The sequence below is a fragment of the Balearica regulorum genome, chromosome 8 (genome assembly GCF_011004875.1).
Source record: "Balearica regulorum gibbericeps isolate bBalReg1 chromosome 8, bBalReg1.pri, whole genome shotgun sequence".
NCBI lineage: Eukaryota > Metazoa > Chordata > Aves > Gruiformes > Gruidae > Balearica > Balearica regulorum.
In genome coordinates, this window is record NC_046191.1 from 32,149,074 (window position 1) to 32,170,206 (window position 21,133).

Consider the following 21,133-nt stretch of genomic DNA (forward strand, 5'->3'; position numbering starts at 1 on the left):
TCCTCCTGTAGGTTGCCAATGTTATTACAGACAATTTTAAAAGCGCAAATTTGGGGCGAGGTTCCGATTCCTTCTGTCACTGCTGGTACTTTGGCAGAGCTGGAAACGGCCGCGTGATGGCAATGTTGTACACCAGAGATGTATCCCCTTCTATGCTTGTTGATGGAGGCAACGGCTTGAACTTGTTTCAGCGCGTTAAAGGGATGCCGCTAGAGAGACATGAAATTTCACACCTCTCTTTAAAACTTGCCTTTTTTGGTTTGTCAGTTGGCTGATCAAAACCCGGCAATATTCAGTCTTCTCAATTCATAGTGTCACATCCTTACAGGACAGGAATCAAATCCCAACTACCTGTTTGATGGATGAATTGGAAGAGCGTTCCCACAAGCCGAGTGCGTTTCTGTGTGCGCTGCACCGGCTTTTGGCTCTTTTGCTAGCGCTGTCCCCATGAGCCTGCTGGGGCTGGCAGTGACCAGGGCTGCTCGCTCTGCCTCTGCGGGCTCCAGCCTTCCCGCCAGCCTGGATCCTCTGCCAGCTCTGACGAGCAGGGAGGGCCAGGGGAGCAGAATCCCAAGGAGAATGTGAATATAAATGGCAGAGGCTTCTCATTTGCCACGTACGTCAGTCCCGTAACTGATCGTTTGGGGGTACAAAGAGGGACAGTGTTTACAAAAAGTGCAAGTCGAGCAAAATGGAGGGAAGCTGACCGCTCATCGTGTTCTCAGAATGGACCCATCTCGGGTTTATGAGAAAGCTGAAAGTTCTTTATTCCTTCCTTTTTTTGCACGATATTTTTTTCTAAAGCAGGAAAAAAGGTGCAAATGTCTTACACAGGATCTCTTAAACTGATGTATGTACGCACATACGTATGGATGTGTGCGTATGTATACGTGCGTGTGGATTAGGCAGCTAATAGGAGCACTCACCGTTCAGCGCTCTTGCAGAAAAGGTCTGTTCCCATGCACAATTTTATTTAGTAATACTGAACAGCTCAGTAGCATTTGTCATCTTCCAAGCAGTTTATAAATCTGACCAAGCGGTTAAAATCTAGACTGGTCTAAATGGCTCTTTTCCTGCTACTTCTGGTGCCTAGTGTCACTTAGATCCTGTGCAGGGGAAATTGTTAAGTGGCTTCTGACTTTCAGGGTGCCTAATTTGTCACAGTGATCCTGATGCATCTGCAGAGGTAGTAAATGCTGCAGTCTTTAGCTGAAGTAATAGTTTATTTAAGTCTGAAATTTGGAATTCAGATGGGTTCAGGCTGGAAGACAAAAATGAAGGTACTCCAAAATCACTTCTCCCTTTTGGTAATTTTTGTCTTGATTTCAGTGTTTGCAATCCTGATTGAGGGAGAGGACGAATTTTACCTAATCGGTACCTAGTTTGGCTCTGTAGTTCGTTATCAGATGGCTTTCCTTCTCCCCCTAATCAGTTGTGACTTGCTTTGAGATCTTCAAAATACGTGGTGGACTGCAGTGTCGTATGGTGATGTCTAGCTCATTCCTTAATTCTCTTTACTCTTTAAACACAACGAGCCCGATCAAAATAGTCAATGCCCTGCTATGAAAGCAAGATATCCAAACTGTTCTTGGCTTTGTCTGGTTGTCCCATGGTTTTGAGCAGAAAAATTGCCGTACCTTCTCCGATATTAATCTTTTTCATCACCCAGCCCTTCCTGAGCCCATAGGCTGTTCCACAGGCTGAGAAGAAACGCTTGATTTTAAACATCCTGTATGGACCTAAGGGCGGGTCTTTTAACACTTGAAGCTGCTAGGAAAAAATACCATCTTCATCCTATCGATTTCATTGTGTGAAAACTCATTCTGATAGAAAAGATTATGTCTAATGGATATGATTAGGAACAAATACATGGTAAGGAATGAACAGATCCATGTGTGTCCCCCCCCCGTTATATTTCAAAATTATAATTCTATCGTCCCTCCCAACTATATTTGGAGGGACAGGGATATAATTATAATGTCAAGAAATTTTTCCCTCATTACTTAAAATGCAGGCATCTTTGGGGCAGAGGGCAGTAGCTGTTTAACAGCACTCCCCAACAAGGTACAAATGTTCACAGGAGGAGCTGGAGAGGAATGCTTTATCCAGTTAAAAACCGCTGGGGAAAACTTATGTGGTCAGTACATAATTACTCGGGTTGGAAGTTAGCCAGGATGCAAGCACGTGTTCTGCTCCTAGGGAAAAAAAGTGTAATGATCAGACCTGTCATTTTTTTTAATCCAAATATTAGCTAAAACCTGGTATCTCTTCAGGCTAAAGAACATAGGGAAATTCTGCTCCATCCCAACGTGGCCAGTTTGGAGCCGATACCGGTTTTACTGGTTTAAACTTGGGATACGGAGATTTATGAAGATATCTTCGGCAGCAAAGTCGCACGCATTGATTAGGCAAAAGCTATTTTTCTGACGGGTGATTATACGGAAGTATGACGATTTTTTTTTGTTCCGCAAACTAAAACACGGTTTACTTCCATAGTCTAGTACAAGGTAGTTCTCTTTATGCGAGGGGATCCGGTGCTTCCCCCCCAAAGCACTGCCCTCAGTACAAGAACGGTTCCTTTTTTTGCTGCTGAAATACGAGCGTTGAAATTCTGTTGCATTTCTTGGTACGGCCTGGTTCACAATAATCTCTGTTGGGAAGCATTTTACACGTGACTTCATTCAGGAAGCAGTTTTCTCTGAGCTCAGAGTACAGAGTCACCACAGGGCCCTTAAACAGCCAGAGACTCGACGCTCTCGTGCAGTCCTAAGGTTTTTACAAATAAGCAGCGAAGGACGAAGCAGGGCACGCTCCGAAACTGCTCAGAAACACGTCACGCAGACAATTTAGAGCCGAGGTGCTGTGGCATAACTTGCCTCCACGCTCGACAACCTCAGGTTCGTTTCCCACGTGCGGTTGGGATATCCAGTACTGCAGGAAGGCCGGCTCACAGCTCCGGAGCGGAGCCCTGGTATTTTGCGTTCTGCCACCGGGCTGTAAAGATGAGCGAGGATTTAGGGCCCGAGTTGGGAACAATTCCTGCTCGAGCTCCACCGCCCCGGGTGCTCCGCCATGCCGCCCGGCTCGCCGCCGCCCGGCTGGCCCCTCTCCCTCTGCGCATGCGCGTTGAGTGAAGCCCTCCCTCCCGCGACGCCAGGGGGCGCAAGAGGCAATGGAGCGGGCGGAACGGTGCGGGGAGGCGAGCTTGCTATTGGTCGGCTGAGAGTTGCGTCATCCCTCGGCCTTTGTTTGCGTGGGGTGGGGTGGTTGCCCCCGGCGACCGGTGCGGGCAGCCCGGTAGCTGCGGTTGTGTCGCCCTCCTGACAGAGGCCCCGACAGCGAGCTCTGCCCTGGGCTGCGGACTCTGCCATGTGGCGCAGGATCAACTTCGGTCTCCTCCTCAGGCGGGGTACGAGCAAGGCAGGGCCCCGCTGCCCTCAGAGGCCTGCTGGGGACACAAACTGGGGGCGACGCAATGTAGTGCCCATATAGCGTACGCCCCCGTGAGCGACGGCTTTTGGGTCTGGGCTTGGTGGAAGGTCCAAGCTCAAACACCGCTTCGTTACTACCAAAGTACAAAGAGTAGCATTGGGTTTACGTGTCTGGGTAAAAGAAAGTAATCGCCCCGCTACAACAGCACAGGGGGCTTCTTGCGAAGGTGTTAGTTAACGTTTTGTCAGAAAGTGCACAATGAGTGCGATCTAATTCAAGAAAGCTTCTCTCAAAAAAGCTCCTAGGCCTTGTGACAGTAAGGGGGCTGGTGAGTTCTAGAACATTTCGGCCTCTAGTATGAGACTATATTACGTTGTAAGTTTGAGTTTCCGAGTGGGATCACCTCTCCTGAAGGGAAGGGTGTTTAAGGTCACCCTGGGAAGTAGCCTCTTTTTTTTTTTTCCCTTTACTCAGATCTATAATAGCTGTGACCACAAAAAGAGTGACAAAAGCAGTAGCAGAAGCACTGACTTCTATAAAATCAGCCATTGTGTCTGTTCACAACTGTTACCCGGGAAGGAACCCCTGTTTTCTGGGAAGCAACATGTTCTTGACTTCAGTTGCCCCATTCTTTAAAACCTTTAGTAAAATAACAATTATATTGAATCACAAAGTGGAAACACTGCTTTAAATGATAGGATTATTTTTTTCCCTTCTCCAGTTACCCTCGGACTGTGTAGATCTGTGTTATCTATATTATCCTATTACATATTTCTTACTATTTAGAAAATCACACAGCTTTGAGTTTCCTCTTAATAGAAGGCAGCAGCCTTAGGAAAAAAAAATACACACACACACACATATATGTGTATATAACACACACACACACACACACCCCCCCCCATTATTAAGGAAACAAGTGGTGGGAAAACTTTATTCATACATCAGCCTTACCTGCAGAACCACCTTCTCAATAGAGGAGAAGTTTAGGCTATGATGTCATGTGTTCCACCAAAGTTGCCTCAGCTGGGAAGCTACAATCAGGCTGTAGTTGTGGTTGTAGCTGGTGAACTGTTTACATTTTTCTGGTAAGAAATTGGCTTGAGGGCAAGGAATAAATTAGGCACAGGAGGCAATCAGAAGATGCTGAGGTTTTCGGTTTACTGCTATGGGTTTATGTTTGAAAGGTATAGGACTAAAATAAAAGCGTGTTCATAGTTATTGGAGATCCACAGTTATTCTGTGGGCTGACTTTTGTAGGAGGTGACTTTATTGGTGGGGGTTTTTTGCCATTTGTGATCTCAGTTTTACAGCCTGAAAGCAGTTCGATTTGTATCATTTTCAGAGTAGGTGCCTGCCGCTTGGAAACCTTTCAGAATTAGGAGTTTCATTGAATGAGTCCTTTGGCATTTTTAAATGCCTTAGGATATTTTTAGGTCTGGGGTATAGCTGTTGCTTCTGAAAGGGCAGAAACTTTTCTGGGAAAAGGACCAAGTGGCTTTGAGACATGGGAGGTAGCAGAGTGCCTTTCATGGCTTGGAGAGGCTGCTGGGAAGCTGGGCTAGGAGAAGACAAGGCTAAGTTCTGCCCAGCAGGCTTTCCCTGCATTGCTTGTGGAAAAGCTTTCCTATAATAGGGTCTAATTCCCATTAAGTTGTTAATTTGATGTGGATTTTGTCCCTCCGCTAAGGTTCTTGACGGTGGAGCTGGGTGATAAAGGGTCGACCCTGGGATGCCGTGTACAAAATTGCAGAGGAGGTAATGCCACATCCCCCCGGGCAGTCTCTGCAGAGTCACCCGAGGCCACAGGCTGGAGAGGCTCCGCAAAGCTTCGCGGTTCCACGCGGCAGCAGGGAAACCGTCCTCGGTGTGATAAAGCTGAGAGCAATAGATGCAGAGCGCGATCCCTGGATACTTCCGCAAGAAACTGTAGATTTTACTTATGCAGCAGTGGTAAGCCTCGTTACAGGGCGAGTAATTTGAAAAGAGGAGGATGTAGCCAATGTTTTCATGGGCATCTGTAACTGCATCCAGATAACCGCCCACCTCAAACAACAGAGATTCTGGATGGTGGTCTTGCTCAGTACAGTTTTGTAGCGTGGCCTTTTTGGACTACTCTGCCTGAGAAGCTCCTCAACTCATAGAAGAGAAGGTGTTTGTTTGGGAGAGATTCTGTTGATCTGTATGGGAAGCCAAAGACCCTGTGAAATTCTGCGTAAGGGACTCTCGCTTCTTCACCAGTCCGCACGTGGTAGGGACACTTAGCGCAGACGTGGTTCTGTCTCTGCCAGAAATAGGGCTTTACCACAGTCCCTGATTTGTCAGATATTCTTGGAAAATTGTTTTCTCTCCTGGATTCATGTTCTGTGGAAAATCGCCCCGTTTATGTGCTATATAGCTGACAGTCCTGAATGCAAAAGGAAAGTAATGCTTTCATTTAACCCTTCAGTCTGTGTTGCATTTAAGCTGCAAAAGTAATGGGAGGTAGTCCCTTCAAAAAAAGTAACAAGACTTGTAGCAGGACATAGAAACGTTGTTGATGACACAGAGAACAAAGCTCTCTTGCAGCCTGGGAGCATTTTTAGTTTTCACAAACTAGCCTTTTTGCTAAAAACATGAGTCAAAAGTATTTCTCTGGCTTCTGCCCTCTTACCTTAGACAGGAGAAAGTGCATAAGAAAGACAGGCATGCTTTCAGGAATTGATTAGCAGATGAGCCTCTACGCAAGCTGGCCAAACAAACAAGTACACACCAACAAAAAAAGAGGTGTAATTACCATCTCAGCAGTTCCAGCTCAGGGTACAGTAAATACTTACCTGATTTCCTTCACTGGCTTTTTAGGATTGGTTCAGCGATCCCACTTTGGTGAATACTGCAAGCTTTCTTTTCAAAATTAGGTGGTGCAGAAGAAAGTCCCTATTGCCTCCTCGGTTTTGGCAGTTTGGCTGTAGGAGGATCTTTCCCAAGGGCAGTAACTTTGCTCCAGCTGTAATGGGGACGGCAGGCAGGTTCCTTTAGGTGTTTGCAGGTGCCAAGTGCTAGGAGACCAGAATATAAATAGGATGTTCTTTTGTGCAGCCAGCCACCTGTGGTAGTTAAGCTTCTGTTCTTTGCCTGTCAATAGTTGTTTCCTATCTTAAGTGATCAAGTTTCCTTTGTTTCTTTAGTGCTGTTTTGATACAAGGTTTTTACGGCTGAAAGATGGATGTTGTTCTAACGAATACGTTACTGAATTTGGTTCCAGGTGATTGTGATTTCTGTGTGTATCTGTCTGTTGTGCCAGCTGGGCAGAAAGCTCCTGTCGTGCTTCTGCTCTCCTACGCAGGCAACAAAGCTGTCCCTCCTTTAAGAAGTGTGTGCGTGTCCCTCGCTGAGGCTGTAATTCAAGGGAGCAGTGGGCCACTTTGTGAGCTAAATCATGCCCGCTTTGCTTGGGCAGGGTTCCACATGAGTGCAAACACAAGTTTTGTGTAGATGAACAACTTTTGGCTCAAGCACTGAGGCAGAGAATTATTTTTCTTCACTGTTGCTCTAATTGAGCCACTCATCATCACTGGATCCGGTTTAATTCTGTTACTGCTTTTCTGACTATGAACAACTTTTCCACCTGCATATTTTATTACAGCTTGCTTCTGCATTCCACAGTGTTTTGCCCTCTGACTGGCAGTATTTCATTTTCTTCTTAAGTTACTAATTTGATTCATTTACTTTGTTTTCCACTCCTGACTCTACGCCAACTTCCATGTATTTTCCTGTGTTAGAGCTCTTTCCTGGTCCAGGCTAGTGTGCTGTTCTCATTCAGATTACTTCCAAAGATTGGCTTCCTGACATCGCAAATGCTCCATTTGTCATTTTGGAGGTTTCTGTACATTTTTTGATGTTCAGTTGTACTCTGTGCTGTGCATTGCAACACAGTCGTGGCAGTGGGGTGTCTTGGCAAACGAAAAATACGTTTGCTACCTGACATAAAAAAGAGCAGGCCTGAAGAAGGGAGTGCTTTTCTTTGTAGAGGGATGTTATGGAAAGTTATTGCCACCCCGCCAATCCTCCTGTAGGTTGCCAATGTTATTACAGACAATTTTAAAAGCCGCAAATTTGGGGCGAGGTTCCGATTCCTTCTGTCACTGCTGGTACTTTGGCAGAGCTGGAACGGCCGCGTGATGGCAATGTTGTACACCAGAGATGTATCCCCTTCTATGCTTGTTGATGGAGGCAACGGCTTGAACTTTGTTTCAGCGCGTTTAAAGGGATGCCGCTAGAGAGACATGAAATTTCACACCTCTCTTTAAAACTTGCCTTTTTTGGTTTGTCAGTTTGGCCTGATCAAAACCCGGCAAATATTCAGTCTTCTCAATTCATAGCGTCACATCCTTACAGGACAGGAATCAAATCCCAAACTACCTGGTTTGATGGATGAATTGGAAGAGCGTTCCCACAAGCCGAGTGCGTTTCTGTGTGCGCTGCACCGGCTTTTGGCTCTTTTGCTAGCGCTGTCCCCATGAGCCTGCTGGGGCTGGCAGTGACCAGGGCTGCTCGCTCTGCCTCTGCGGGCTCCAGCCTTCCCGCCAGCCTGGATCCTCTGCCAGCTCTGACGAGCAGGGAGGGCCAGGGGAGCAGAATCCCAAGGAGAATGTGAATATAAATGGCAGAGGCTTCTCATTTGCCACGTACGTCAGTCCCGTAACTGATCGTTTTGGGGGTACAAAGAGGGACAGTGTTTACAAAAAGTGCAAGTCGAGCAAAATGGAGGGAAGCTGACCGCTCATCGTGTTCTCAGAATGGACCCATCTCGGGTTTATGAGAAAGCTGAAAGTTCTTTATTCCTTCCTTTTTTTGCACGATATTTTTTTCTAAAGCAGGAAAAAAGGTGCAAATGTGTTACACAGGATCTCTTAAACTGATGTATGTACGCACATACGTATGGATGTGTGCGTATGTATACGTGCGTGTGGATTAGGCAGCTAATAGGAGCACTCACCGTTCGGCGCTCTTGCAGAAAAGGTCTGTTCCCATGCACAATTTTATTTAGTAATACTGAACAGCTCAGTAGCATTTGTCATCTTCAAAGCAGTTTATAAATCTGACCAAGTGGTTAAAATCTAGACTGGTCTAAATGGCTCTTTTCCTGCTACTTCTGGTGCCTAGTGTCATTTAGATCCTGTGCAGGGGAAATTGTTAAAGTGGCTTCTGACTTTCAGGGTGCCTAATTTGTCACAGTGATCCTGATGCATCTGCAGAGGTAGTAAATGCTGCAGTCTTTAGCTGAAGTTAATAGTTTATATAAGTCTGAAATTTGGAATTCAGATGGGTTCAGGCTGGAAGACAAAAAATGAAGGTACTCAAAATCACTTCTCCCTTTTTGGTAATTTTTGTCTTGATTTCAGTGTTTGCAATCCTGATTGAGGGAGAGGACGAATTTTACCTAATCGGGTACCTAGTTTGGCTCTGTAGTTCGTTATCAGATGGCTTTCCTTCTCCCCCTAATCAGTTGTGACTTGCTTTGAGATCTTCAAAATACGTGGTGGACTGCAGTGTCGTCATTCCCTTAATTCTCTTTACTCTTTAAACACAACAGCCCGATCAAAATAGTCAATGCCCTGCTATGAAAGCAAGATATCCAAACTGTTCTTGGGCTTTGTCTGGTTGTCCCATGGTTTTGAGCAGAAAACTTGCCCGTATCTTCTCCGATATTAATCTTTTTCATCACCCAGCCCTTCCTGAGCCCATAGGCTGTTCCACAGGCTGAGAAGAAACGCTTGATTTTAAACATCCTGTATGGACCTAAGGGCGGGTCTTTTAACACTTGAAGCTGTTAGGAAAAATACCATCTTCATCTATCGATTTCATTGTGTGAAAACATCATTCTGATAGAAAAGATTATGTCTAATGGATATGATTAGGAACTCAAAATACATGGTAAGGAATGAAACAGATCCATGTGTCGTCGTCCCCCAGTTATATTTCAAATTATAATTCTATCCCAGTCCCTCCCAACTATATTTGGAGGGGACAGGGATATAATTATAATGTCAAGAAATTGTTTCCCTCATTACTAAAATGCAGGCATCTTTGGGGCAGAGGGCAGTAGCTGTTTAACAGCACTCCCCAACAAGGTACAAATGTTCACAGGAGGAGCTGGAGAGGAATGCTTTATCCAGTTAAAACCGCTGGGGAAACTTATGTGGTCAGTACATAATTACTCGGGTTGGAAGTTAGCCAGGATGCAAGCCACGTGTTCTGCTCCTAGGGAAAAAAAGTGTAATGATCAGACCTGTACATTTTTTTTAATCCAAATATTAGCTAAAACCTGGTATCTCTTCAGGCTAAAGAACATAGGGAAATTCTGCTCCATCCCAACGTGGCCAGTTTGGAGCCGATACCGGTTTTACTGGTTTAAACTTGGGATACGGCGATTTATGAAGATATCTTTCGGCAGCAAAGTCGCACGCATTGATTAGGCAAAAGCTATTTTTTCTGACGGGTGATTATACGGAAGTATGATGATTTTTTTTTGTTCCGCAAACTAAAACACGGTTTACTTCCATAGTCTAGTACAAGGGTAGTTCTCTTTATGCGAGGGGATCCGGTGCTTCCCCCCCAAAGCACTGCCCTCAGTACAAGAACGGTTCCTTTTTTTGCTGCTGAAATACGAGCGTTGAAATTCTGTTGCATTTCTTGGTACGGCCTGGTTCACAATAATCTCTGTTGGGAAGCATTTTACACGTGACTTCATTCAGGAAGCAGTTTCTCTGAGCTCAGAGTACAGAGTCACCACAGGGCCCTTAAACAGCCAGAGACTCGACGCTCTCGTGCAGTCCTAAGGTTTTACAAATAAGCAGCGAAGGACGAAGCAGGGCACGCTCCGAAACTGCTCAGAAACACGTCCACGCAGACAATTTAGAGCCGAGGTGCTGTGGCATAACTTGCCTCCACGCTCGACAACCTCAGGTTCGTTTCCCACGTGCGGTTGGGATATCCAGTACTGCAGGAAGGCCGGCTCACAGCTCCGGAGCGGAGCCCTGGTATTTTGCGTTCTGCCACCGGGCTGTAAAGATGAGCGAGGATTTAGGGCCCGAGTTGGGAACAATTCCTGCTCGAGCTCCACCGCCCCGGGTGCTCCGCCATGCCGCCCGGCTCGCCGCCGCCCGGCTGGCCCCTCTCCCTCTGCGCATGCGCGTTGAGTGAAGCCCTCCCTCCCGCGACGCCAGGGGGCGCAAGAGGCAATGGAGCGGGCGGAACGGTGCGGGGAGGCGAGCTGCTATTGGTCGGCTGAGAGTTGCGTCATCCCTCGGCCTTTGTTTGCGTGGGGTGGGTGGTTGCCCCGGCGACCGGTGCGGGCAGCCCGGTAGCTGCGGTTGTGTCGCCTCCTGACAGAGGCCCCGACAGCGAGCTCTGCCCTGGGCTGCGGACTCTGCCATGTGGCGCAGGATCAACTTCGGTCTCCTCCTCAGGCGGGTACGAGCAAGGCAGGGCCCCGCTGCCCTCAGAGGCCTGCTGGGGACACAAACTGGGGGCGACGCAATGTAGTGCCCATATAGCGTACGCCCCGTGAGCGATGGCTTTGGGTCTGGGCTTGGTGGAAGGTCCAAGCTCAAACACCGCTTCGTTACTACCAAAAGTACAAAGAGTAGCATTGGGTTTACGTGTCTGGGTAAAAGAAAGTAATCGCCCCGCTACAACAGCACAGGGGGCTTCTTGCGAAGGTGTTAGTTAACGTTTTGTCAGAAAGTGCACAATGAGTGCGATCTAATTCAAGAAAGCTTCTCTCAAAAAAGCTCCTAGGCCTTGTGACAGTAAGGGGGCTGGTGAGTTCTAGAACATTTCGGCCTCTAGTATGAGACTGTATTACGTTGTAAGTTTGAGTTTCCGAGTGGGATCACCTCTCCTGAAGGGAAGGGTGTTTAAGGTCACCCTGGGAAGTAGCCTCTTTTTTTTTTTCCCTTTACTCAGATCTATGATAGCTGTGACCACAAAAAGAGTGACAAAAGCAGTAGCAGAAGCACTGACTTCTATAAAATCAGCCATTGTGTCTGTTCACAACTGTTACCCGGGAAGGAACCCCTGTTTTCTGGGAAGCAACATGTTCTTGACTTCAGTTGCCCCATTCTTTAAAACCTTTAGTAAAATAACAAATATATTGAATCACAAAGTGGAAACACTGCTTTAAATGATAGGATTATTTTTTTTCCCCTTCCCCAGTTACCCTCGGACTGTGTAGATCTGTGTTATCTATATTATCCTATTACATATTTCTTACTATTTAGAAAATCACACAGCTTTGAGTTTCCTCCTAATAGAAGGCAGCAGCCTTAGGAAAAAAATACACACACACACACACACGCATATATGTGTATATAACACACACACCCCCACCCCCACCCCCATTATTAAGGAAACAAGTGGTGGGAAAACTTTATTCATACATCAGCCTTACCTGCAGAACCACCTTCTCAATAGAGGAGAAGTTTAGGCTATGATGTCATGTGTTCCACCAAAGTTGCCTCAGCTGGGAAGCTACAATCAGGCTGTAGTTGTGGTTGTAGCTGGTGAACTGTTTACATTTTTCTGGTAGAAATTGGCTTGAGGGCAAGGAATAAATTAGGCACAGGAGGCAATCAGAAGATGCTGAGGTTTTCGGTTTACTGCTATGGGTTTATGTTTGAAAGGTATAGGACTAAAATAAAAGCGTGTTCATAGTTATTGGAGATCCACAGTTATTCTGTGGGCTGACTTTTGTAGGAGGTGACTTTATTGGTGGGGGTTTTTTGCCATTTGTGATCTCAGTTTTACAGCCTGAAAGCAGTTCGATTTGTATCATTTTCAGAGTAGGTGCCTGCCGCTTGGAAACATTTCAGAATTACGAGTCTCATTGAATGAGTCCTTTGGCATTTTTAAATGCCTTAGGATGTTTTTAGGTCTGGGGTATAGCTGTTGCTTCTGAAAGGGCAGAAACTTTTCTGGGAAAAGGACCAAGTGGCTTTGAGACATGGGAGGTAGCAGAGTGCCTTTCATGGCTTGGAGAGGCTGCTGGGAAGCTGGGCTAGGAGAAGACAAGGCTAAGTTCTGCCCAGCAGGCTTTCCCTGCATTGCTTGTGGAAAAGCTTTCCTATAATAGGGTCTAATTCCCATTAAGTTGTTAATTTGATGTGGATTTTGTCCCTCCGCTAAGGTTCTTGACGGTGGAGCTGGGTGATAAAGGGTCGACCCTGGGATGCCGTGTACAAAATTGCAGAGGAGGTAATGCCACATCCCCCCGGGCAGTCTCTGCAGAGTCACCCGAGGCCACAGGCTGGAGAGGCTCCGCAAAGCTTCGCGGTTCCACGCGGCAGCAGGGAAACCGTCCTCGGTGTGATAAAGCTGAGAGCAATAGATGCAGAGCGCGATCCCTGGATACTTCCGCAAGAAACTGTAGATTTTACTTATGCAGCAGTGGTAAGCCTCGTTACAGGGCGAGTAATTTGAAAAGAGGAGGATGTAGCCAATGTTTTCATGGGCATCTGTAACTGCATCCAGATAACCGCCCACCTCAAACAACAGAGATTCTGGATGGTGGTCTTGCTCAGTACAGTTTGTAGCGTGGCCTTTTTGGACTACTCTGCCTGAGAAGCTCCTCAACTCATAGAAGAGAAGGTGTTTGTTTGGGAGAGATTCTGTTGATCTGTATGGGAAGCCAAAGACCCTGTGAAATTCTGCGTAAGGGACTCTCGCTTCTTCACCAGTCCGCACGTGGTAGGGACACTTAGCGCAGACGTGGTTCTGCCTCTGCCAGAAATAGGGCTTTACCACAGTCCCCTGATTTGTCAGATATTCTTGGAAAATTGTTTTCTCTCCTGGATTCATGTTCTGTTGGAAAATCGCCCCGTTTATGTGCTATATAGCTGACAGTCCTGAATGCAAAAGGAAAGTAATGCTTTCATTTAACCCTTCAGTCTGTGTTGCATTTAAGCTGCAAAAGTAATGGGAGGTAGTCCCTTAAAAAAAAGTAACAAGACTTGTAGCAGGACATAGAAACGTTGTTGATGACACAGAGAACAAAGCTCTCTTGCAGCCTGGGAGCATTTTTAGTTTTCACAAACTAGCCTTTTTGCTAAAAACATGAGTAAAAAGTATTTCTCTGGCTTCTGCCCTCTTACCTTAGACAGCAGAAAGTGCATAAGAAAGACAGGCATGCTTTTCAGGAATTGATTAGCAGATGAGCCTTACGCAAGCTGGCCAAACAAACAAGTACACACCAACAAAAAAAGAGGTGTAATTACCATCTCAGCAGTTCCAGCTCAGGGTAACAGTAAATACTTACCTGATTTCCTTCACTGGCTTTTTAGGATTGGTTCAGCGATCCCACTTTGGTGAATACTGCAAGCTTTCTTCTCAAAATTAGGTGGTGCAGAAGAAAGTCCCTATTGCCTCCTCGGTTTTGGCAGTTTGGCTGTAGGAGGATCTTTCCCAAGGGCAGTAACTTTGCTCCAGCTGTAATGGGGACGGCAGGCAGGTTCCTTTAGGTGTTTACAGGTGCCAAGTGCTAGGAGACGAGAATATAAATAGGATGTTCTTTTGTGCAGCCAGCCACCTGTGGTAGTTAAGCTTCTGTTCTTTGCCTGTCAATAGTTGTTTCCTATCTTAAGCGATCAAGTTTCCTTTGTTTCTTTAGTGCTGTTTTGATACAAGGTTTTTACGGCTGAAAGATGGATGTTGTTCTAACGAATACGTTACTGAATTTGTTTCCAGGTGATTGTGATTTCTGTGTGTATCTGTCTGTTGTGCCAGCTGGGCAGAAAGCTCCTGTCGTGCTTCTGCTCTCCCACGCAGGCAACAAAGCTGTCCCTCCTTTAAGAAGTGTGTGCGTGTCCCTCGCTGAGGCTGTAATTCAAGGGAGCAGTGGGCCACTTTGTGAGCTAAGTCATGCCCGCTTTGCTTGGGCAGGGTTCCACATGAGTGCAAACACAAGTTTTGTGTAGATGAACAACTTTTGGCTCAAGCACTGAGGCAGAGAATTATTTTGCTTCACTGTTGCTCTAATTGAGCCACTCATCATCACTGGATCCGGTTTAATTCTGTTACTGCTTTTCTGACTATGAACAACTTTTCCACCTGCATATTTTATTACAGCTTGCTTCTGCATTCCACAGTGTTTTGCCCTCTGACTGGCAGTATTTCATTTTCTTCTTAGGTTACTAATTTGATTCATTTGCTTTGTTTTGCACTCCTGACTCTACGCCAACTTCCATGTATTTTCCTGTGTTAGAGCTCTTTCCTGGTCCAGGCTAGTGTGCTGTTCTCATTCAGATTACTTCCAAAGATTGGCTTCCTGACATCGCAAATGCTCCATTTGTCATTTTGGAGGTTTCTGTACATTTTTTGATGTTCAGTTGTACTCTGTGCTGTGCATTGCAACACAGTCGTGGCAGTGGGGTGTCTTGGCAAACGAAAAATACGTTTGCTACCTGACATAAAAAAGAGCAGGCCTGAAGAAGGGAGTGCTTTTCTTTGTAGAGGGATGTTATGGAAAGTTATTGCCACCCCGCCGATCCTCCTGTAGGTTGCCAATGTTATTACAGACAATTTTAAAAGCTGCAAATTTGGGGCGAGGTTCCGATTCCTTCTGTCACTGCTGGTACTTTGGCAGAGCTGGAACGGCCGCGTGATGGCAATGTTGTACACCAGAGATGTATCCCCTTCTATGCTTGTTGATGGAGGCAACGGCTTGAACTTTGTTTCAGCGCGTTTAAAGGGATGCCGCTAGAGAGACATGAAATTTCACACCTCTCTTTAAAACTTGCCTTTTTTGGTTTGTCAGTTTGGCCTGATCAAAGCCCGGCAAATATTCAGTCTTCTCAATTCATAGTGTCACATCCTTACAGGACAGGAATCAAATCCCAAACTACCTGGTTTGATGGATGAATTGGAAGAGCGTTCCCACAAGCCGAGTGCGTTTCTGTGTGCGCTGCACCGGCTTTTGGCTCTTTTGCTAGCGCTGTCCCCATGAGCCTGCTGGGGCTGGCAGTGACCAGGGCTGCTCGCTCTGCCTCTGCGGGCTCCAGCCTTCCCGCCAGCCTGGATCCTCTGCCAGCTCTGACGAGCAGGGAGGGCCAGGGGAGCAGAATCCCAAGGAGTATGTGAATATAAATGGCAGAGGCTTCTCATTTGCCACGTACGTCAGTCCCGTAACTGATCGTTTTGGGGGTACAAAGAGGGACAGTGTTTACAAAAAGTGCAAGTCGAGCAAAATGGAGGGAAGCTGACCGCTCATCGTGTTCTCAGAATGGACCCATCTCGGGTTTATGAGAAAGCTGAAAGATCTTTATTCCTTCCTTTTTTTGCACGATATTTTTTTCTAAAGCAGGAAAAAAGGTGCAAATGTGTTACACAGGATCTCTTAAACTGATGTATGTACGCACATACGTATGGATGTGTGCGTATGTATACGTGCGTGTGGATTAAGCAGCTAATAGGAGCACTCACCGTTCGGCGCTCTTGCAGAAAAGGTCTGTTCCCGTGCACAATTTTATTTAGTAATACTGAACAGCTCAGTAGCATTTGTCATCTTCAAAGCAGTTTATAAATCTGACCAAGTGGTTAAAATCTAGACTGGTCTAAATGGCTCTTTTCCTGCTACTTCTGGTGCCTAGTGTCACTTAGATCCTGTGCAGGGGAAATTGTTAAAGTGGCTTCTGACTTTCAGGGTGCCTAATTTGTCACAGTGATCCTGATGCATCTGCAGAGGTAGTAAATGCTGCAGTCTTTAGCTGAAGTTAATAGTTTATTTAAGTCTGAAATTTGGAATTCAGATGGGTTCAGGCTGGAAGACAAAAAATGAAGGTACTCAAAATCACTTCTCCCTTTTTGGTAATTTTTGTCTTGATTTCAGTGTTTGCAATCCTGATTGAGGGAGAGGACGAATTTTACCTAATCGGGTACCTAGTTTGGCTCTGTAGTTCGTTATCAGATGGCTCTCCTTCTCCCCCTAATCAGTTGTGACTTGCTTTGAGATCTTCAAAATACGTGGTGGACTGCAGTGTCGTATGGTGATGTCTAGCTCATTCCCTTAATTCTCTTTACTCTTTAAACACAACAGCCCGATCAAAATAGTCAATGCCCTGCTATGAAAGCAAGATATCCAAACTGTTCTTGGGCTTTGTCTGGTTGTCCCATGGTTTTGAGCAGAAAACTTGCCCGTACCTTCTCCGATATTAATCTTTTTCATCACCCAGCCCTTCCTGAGCCCATAGGCTGTTCCACAGGCTGAGAAGAAACGCTTGATTTTAAACATCCTGTATGGACCTAAGGGCGGGTCTTTTAACACTTGAAGCTGCTAGGAAAAATACCATCTTCATCTATCGATTTCATTGTGTGAAAACATCATTCTGATAGAAAAGATTATGTCTAATGGATATGATTAGGAACTCAAAATACATGGTAAGGAATGAAACAGATCCATGTGTGTGTCCCCCCCCCCGTTATATTTCAAATTATAATTATATCCCAGTCCCTCCCAACTATATTTGGAGGGGACAGGGATATAATTATAATGTCAAGAAATTGTTTCCCTCATTACTAAAATGCAGGCATCTTTGGGGCAGAGGGCAGTAGCTGTTTAACAGCACTCCCCAACAAGGTACAAATGTTCACAGGAGGAGCTGGAGAGGAATGCTTTATCCAGTTAAAACCGCTGGGGAAACTTATGTGGTCAGTACATAATTACTCGGGTTGGAAGTTAGCCAGGATGCAAGCCACGTGTTCTGCTCCTAGGGAAAAAAAGTGTAATGATCAGACCTGTACATTTTTTTTAATCCAAATATTAGCTAAAACCTGGTATCTCTTCAGGCTAAAGAACATAGGGAAATTCTGCTCCATCCCAACGTGGCCAGTTTGGAGCCGATACCGGTTTTACTGGTTTAAACTTGGGATACGGAGATTTATGAAGATATCTTTCGGCAGCAAAGTCGCACGCATTGATTAGGCAAAAGCTATTTTTTCTGACGGGTGATTATACAGAAGTATGATGATTTTTTTTTGTTCCCCAAACTAAAACACGGTTTACTTCCATAGTCTAGTACAAGGGTAGTTCTCTTTATGCGAGGGGATCCGGTGCTTCCCCCCCAAAGCACTGCCCTCAGTACAAGAACGGTTCCTTTTTTTGCTGCTGAAATACGAGCGTTGAAATTCTGTTGCATTTCTTGGTACGGCCTGGTTCACAATAATCTCTGTTGGGAAGCATTTTACACGTGACTTCATTCAGGAAGCAGTTTCTCTGAGCTCAGAGTACAGAGTCACCACAGGGCCCTTAAACAGCCAGAGACTCGACGCTCTCGTGCAGTCCTAAGGTTTTACAAATAAGCAGCGAAGGACGAAGCAGGGCACGCTCCGAAACTGCTCAGAAACACGTCCACGCAGACAATTTAGAGCCGAGGTGCTGTGGCATAACTTGCCTCCACGCTCGACAACCTCAGGTTCGTTTCCCACGTGCGGTTGGGATATCCAGTACTGCAGGAAGGCCGGCTCACAGCTCCGGAGCGGAGCCCTGGTATTTTGCGTTCTGCCACCGGGCTGTAAAGATGAGCGAGGATTTAGGGCCCGAGTTGGGAACAATTCCTGCTCGAGCTCCACCGCCCCGGGTGCTCCGCCATGCCGCCCGGCTCGCCGCCGCCCGGCTGGCCCCTCTCCCTCTGCGCATGCGCGTTGAGTGAAGCCCTCCCTCCCGCGACGCCAGGGGGCGCAAGAGGCAATGGAGCGGGCGGAACGGTGCGGGGAGGCGAGCTGCTATTGGTCGGCTGAGAGTTGCGTCATCCCTCGGCCTTTGTTTGCGTGGGGTGGGTGGTTGCCCCGGCGACCGGTGCGGGCAGCCCGGTAGCTGCGGTTGTGTCGCCTCCTGACAGAGGCCCCGACAGCGAGCTCTGCCCTGGGCTGCGGACTCTGCCATGTGGCGCAGGATCAACTTCGGTCTCCTCCTCAGGCGGGTACGAGCAAGGCAGGGCCCCGCTGCCCTCAGAGGCCTGCTGGGGACACAAACTGGGGGCGACGCAATGTAGTGCCCATATAGCGTACGCCCCGTGAGCGATGGCTTTGGGCCTGGGCTTGGTGGAAGGTCCAAGCTCAAACACCGCTTCGTTACTACCAAAAGTACAAAGAGTAGCATTGGGTTTACGTGTCTGGGTAAAAGAAAGTAATCGCCCCGCTACAACAGCACAGGGGGCTTCTTGCGAAGGTGTTAGTTAACGTTTTGTCAGAAAGTGCACAATGAGTGCGATCTAATTCAAGAAAGCTTCTCTCAAAAAAGCTCCTAGGCCTTGTGACAGTAAGGGGGCTGGTGAGTTCTAGAACATTTCGGCCTCTAGTATGAGACTATATTACGTTGTAAGTTTGAGTTTCCGAGTGGGATCACCTCTCCTGAAGGGAAGGGTGTTTAAGGTCACCCTGGGAAGTAGCCTCTTTTTTTTTTTTTCCCTTTACTCAGATCTATAATAGCTGTGACCACAAAAAGAGTGACAAAAGCAGTAGCAGAAGCACTGACTTCTATAAAATCAGCCATTGTGTCTGTTCACAACTGTTACCCGGGAAGGAACCCCTGTTTTCTGGGAAGCAACATGTTCTTGACTTCAGTTGCCCCATTCTTTAAAACCTTTAGTAAAATAACAAATATATTGAATCACAAAGTGGAAACACTGCTTTAAATGATAGGATTATTTTTTTCCCCTTCTCCAGTTACCCTCAGACTGTGTAGATCTGTGTTATCTATATTATCCTATTACATATTTCTTACTATTTAGAAAATCACACAGCTTTGAGTTTCCTCCTAATAGAAGGCAGCAGCCTTAGGAAAAAAAACCACACACACACACACACGCATATATGTGTATATAACACACACACACACACACCCCCCCATTATTAAGGAAACAAGTGGTGGGAAAACTTTATTCATACATCAGCCTTACCTGCAGAACCACCTTCTCAATAGAGGAGAAGTTTAGGCTATGATGTCATGTGTTCCACCAAAGTTGCCTCAGCTGGGAAGCTACAATCAGGCTGTAGTTGTGGTTGTAGCTGGTGAACTGTTTACATTTTTCTGGTAGAAATTGGCTTGAGGGCAAGGAATAAATTAGGCACAGGAGGCAATCAGAAGATGCTGAGGTTTTCGGTTTACTGCTATGGGTTTATGTTTGAAAGGTATAGGACTAAAATAAAAGCGTGTTCATAGTTATTGGAGATCCACAGTTATTCTGTGGGCTGACTTTTGTAGGAGGTGACTTTATTGGTGGGGGTTTTTTGCCATTTGTGATCTCAGTTTTACAGCCTGAAAGCAGTTCGATTTGTATCATTTTCAGAGTAGGTGCCTGCCGCTTGGAAACCTTTCAGAATTAGGAGTTTCATTGAATGAGTCCTTTGGCATTTTTAAATGCCTTAGGATGTTTTTAGGTCTGGGGTATAGCTGTTGCTTCTGAAAGGGCAGAAACTTTTCTGGGAAAAGGACCAAGTGGCTTTGAGACATGGGAGGTAGCAGAGTGCCTTTCATGGCTTGGAGAGGCTGCTGGGAAGCTGGGCTAGGAGAAGACAAGGCTAAGTTCTGCCCAGCAGGCTTTCCCTGCATTGCTTGTGGAAAAGCTTTCCTATAATAGGGTCTAATTCCCATTAAGTTGTTAATTTGATGTGGATTTTGTCCCTCCGCTAAGGTTCTTGACGGTGGAGCTGGGTGATAAAGGGTCGACCCTGGGATGCCGTGTACAAAATTGCAGAGGAGGTAATGCCACATCCCCCCGGGCAGTCTCTGCAGAGTCACCCGAGGCCACAGGCTGGAGAGGCTCCGCAAAGCTTCGCGGTTCCACGCGGCAGCAGGGAAACCGTCCTCGGTGTGATAAAGCTGAGAGCAATAGATGCAGAGCGCGATCCCTGGATACTTCCGCAAGAAACTGTAGATTTTACTTATGCAGCAGTGGTAAGCCTCGTTACAGGGCGAGTAATTTGAAAAGAGGAGGATGTAGCCAATGTTTTCATGGGCATCTGTAACTGCATCCAGATAACCGCCCACCTCAAACAACAGAGATTCTGGATGGTGGTCTTGCTCAGTACAGTTTGTAGCGTGGCCTTTTTGGACTACTCTGCCTGAGAAGCTCCTCAACTCATAGAAGAGAAGGTGTTTGTTTGGGAGAGATTCTGTTGATCTGTATGGGAAGCCAAAGACCCTGTGAAATTCTGCGTAAGGGACTCTCGCTTCTTCACCAGTCCGCACGTGGTAGGGACACTTAGCGCAGACGTGGTTCTGTCTCTGCCAGAAATAGGGCTTTACCACAGTCCCCTGATTTGTCAGATATTCTTGGAAAATTGTTTTCTCTCCTGGATTCATGTTCTGTTGGAAAATCGCCCCGTTTATGTGCTATATAGCTGACAGTCCTGAATGCAAAAGGAAAGTAATGCTTTCATTTAACCCTTCAGTCTGTGTTGCATTTAAGCTGCAAAAGTAATGGGAGGTAGTCCCTTCAAAAAAAGTAACAAGACTTGTAGCAGGACATAGAAACGTTGTTGATGACACAGAGAACAAAGCTCTCTTGCAGCCTGGGAGCATTTTTAGTTTTCACAAACTAGCCTTTTTGCTAAAAACATGAGTAAAAAGTATTTCTCTGGCTTCTGCCCTCTTACCTTAGACAGGAGAAAGTGCATAAGAAAGACAGGCATGCTTTTCAGGAATTGATTAGCAGATGAGCCTTAC

At 46.3% G+C, this 21,133-nt stretch overlaps 3 protein-coding genes across 3 annotated transcripts; all 3 read right to left on the bottom strand.

Moving 5' to 3' along the window:
- Nucleotides 1–4,773: 4,773 nt before the first annotated feature.
- Nucleotides 4,774–5,793, bottom strand: LOC142602825 (putative C->U-editing enzyme APOBEC-4). Its single transcript, XM_075760575.1, is given in 3 exon segments — nucleotides 4,774–5,523; nucleotides 5,525–5,748; nucleotides 5,751–5,793. Coding segments are annotated over 3 exon segments (1,017 nt in total).
- Nucleotides 5,794–12,252: 6,459 nt separating this feature from the next.
- Nucleotides 12,253–13,272, bottom strand: LOC142602826 (putative C->U-editing enzyme APOBEC-4). The gene has a single exon (XM_075760576.1). The coding sequence runs from the start codon at nucleotides 13,270–13,272 to the stop codon at nucleotides 12,253–12,255; it is 1,020 nt and encodes a 339-aa protein (XP_075616691.1).
- Nucleotides 13,273–19,750: 6,478 nt separating this feature from the next.
- Nucleotides 19,751–20,770, bottom strand: LOC104642705 (putative C->U-editing enzyme APOBEC-4). The gene has a single exon (XM_010311761.2). The coding sequence runs from the start codon at nucleotides 20,768–20,770 to the stop codon at nucleotides 19,751–19,753; it is 1,020 nt and encodes a 339-aa protein (XP_010310063.2).
- Between the last annotated feature and the right edge of the window lie 363 nt (nucleotides 20,771–21,133).

What these genes read in the sequence shown, in the direction of transcription:
- LOC142602826 (XM_075760576.1), bottom strand. Translation starts at nt 13,272, where the DNA reads ATGAATCCAGGAGAGAAAACAATTTTCCAAGAATATCTGACAAATCAG.
- LOC104642705 (XM_010311761.2), bottom strand. Translation starts at nt 20,770, where the DNA reads ATGAATCCAGGAGAGAAAACAATTTTCCAAGAATATCTGACAAATCAG.